The following is a 2,139-nucleotide window of genomic DNA, read 5'->3' as shown; positions in this document are numbered from 1 at the left end:
TAGATCGAGATAAATATATACATTTACTTGCTGAGAAAAGAAAGTTAATCTTCAATTTTACGCTTAGGTTACAAATATTTTTCCTGCAACACATAAAATACATTAACGTATACTTGAAGCTATATCGTATAAACAAAAGAGCTCTTTACCAATAGGTGCTCCTAAAAACAAAAATTCCCCGTAACAAATATACTGTAATAGTTTTTTATTTATAAATTAACCTATCTGTCCTTTGCTCAAATTTAAATTCAAATAATACTCATATATATAAATGTGAACCTGATATATATTTTCAGGAATGTAATTCCATTGCTCCATCCACCTCTCTCGCTGTTCAGTTCTTTTCTCTCCTTTGTTTTTTACGGTGCTTCTTTCGCTAAACATTGTCTTCAGTTTCAGTGCCATACATTTTGTTTTCCTCTCCCTTTTCTACAGATAACTTCTTCTGGGTATTTGTGATTTGTCATCTTTGATTCTTTTTTCTCTTTAAATTGCGAAGAAAACATCTTTGACCGTTCTTGAAGCTGAAAGAAGATGGGCAGAGCATCGAGATGGTTTAAAGGCATTTTCGGCATGAAAAAGAGAAAAGAGAAAGAGAGCGGAGTTCCCGGCGACGGAGGAGGAGAAACCGGTAGGTCCCACATTTACGGAAAAACATTCCAAGCAGACTCTGTCTGGCTCAGAACCTACTTGGCAGAAACAGATATAGAACAGAACAAACACGCTATTGCGGTTGCTGCCGCCACTGCCGCAGCCGCAGACGCAGCAGTTGCAGCGGCTCAAGCTGCCGTCGCGGTTGTCAGGCTAACAAGTAATGGAAGAGGGGGAGGATATTCCGGGACCACAATGGAACGGTGGGCCGCCGTTAAAATTCAAACAATCTTCAAGGGCTATTTGGTAAATTACTAACATCTCCTTAGAACTCCTTGTGTCATCGATTCTTTGCACATCTACCCTTAATGAGACAGTACACGTTTTTGCTAGATTTTTTTTGGAATGTGATTATTGAGTTTTTCTGGAGTTTCTTTAAATATTAAATTATAGAATATTGTTTTTTTTTTGAATGAAAATTATAGAATATTGTTACAGGCGAGGAAAGCATTAAGAGCGTTGAAAGGTCTAGTGAAGCTACAAGCTTTGGTGAGAGGATACTTGGTCCGCAAATGCGCCGCTGAAACGTTTCATAGCATGCAAGCTCTCATCAGAGCACAAACTAGCGTTCGGTCTCAACGCATCAACCGCAACAACATATTACATCCTAGACATTCTCTTGTAAGAAGAACCATTCATTCTATTATATTACTCTCAATTCTATCATATCTAGTCAAACTTATGTTTTTGGTATATAATAGGAGAAATCTGATGATTCGAGAAGCGATATCCATAGCAAGAGAATATCAGTCTCTGTCGAGAAACATAGCAACAACAACACGTACAATGAGACCAGTCCCAAGATTGTTGAGATTGACACTTACAAGACAAAGTCAAGATCGAGGAGACTGAACGTTGATGTATCTGAACATGAAGATGATATTGAGTGGAGTTTTCCAGGAGATAAATGTAAGTTTCCTACGGCGCAAAACACGCCGAGATTCTATTCGTCAGCAGTGAATAATCATCACTACTACTACACACCACCTTCGCCAGCAAAGAGCGTTTGTAGAGACCCTTATTTTAGACCAAGTCATCCTGGTTTGATGTCACCGAGCTATATGGCTAATACGCAGTCGTTTAAGGCCAAGGTGCGTTCCCATAGTGCGCCGAGACAGCGTCCTGATAAAAAGAAGTTGTCGCTTGAAGAGATTATGGCGGCTAGAAGTAGCGTTAGCGGCGTGAGGATGGCCCAACCACAGCAAGAAAAACGCTCTTCTTGTTCTTATGATCGTCAGTTTCCTCAAGAACGGGTGGATTTTAGATACTATAATTAGAAAGAAACGTCATTTTCGTCCTTAAAGAAGAGATCGTCGTAGTCTTTGACTTTTCTTTTTTATATTTGGTCATTTATTTCTCGTTCTTATTTTTGTAAATTTTTGCTTTTGGAAAAAATGTTACATTTATTTCTAGTTATTTACGAGACTACTTTAAAAAAATGTTACATTTATTACTAGTTACTACACACGAGACCTCTTCATGTTAAAA

The 2,139-nt window shown here is 38.2% G+C and overlaps 1 protein-coding gene across 1 annotated transcript; it reads left to right on the top strand.

The window, feature by feature from the left end:
- On the top strand, nt 1-2,139 carry LOC103859669 (protein IQ-DOMAIN 14). Its single transcript, XM_009137238.3, has 3 exons — nt 1-897; nt 1,090-1,272; nt 1,353-2,139. The coding sequence occupies exons 1-3, from the start codon at nt 535-537 to the stop codon at nt 1,926-1,928; spliced, it is 1,122 nt and encodes a 373-aa protein (XP_009135486.1). The 5' UTR covers nt 1-534; the 3' UTR covers nt 1,929-2,139.

This window comes from Brassica rapa, chromosome A03 (genome assembly GCF_000309985.2).
Source record: "Brassica rapa cultivar Chiifu-401-42 chromosome A03, CAAS_Brap_v3.01, whole genome shotgun sequence".
NCBI lineage: Eukaryota > Viridiplantae > Streptophyta > Magnoliopsida > Brassicales > Brassicaceae > Brassica > Brassica rapa.
Note: the sequence above shows the minus strand (reverse complement) of the source record. Positions and strands in the feature narration are given on the sequence as shown.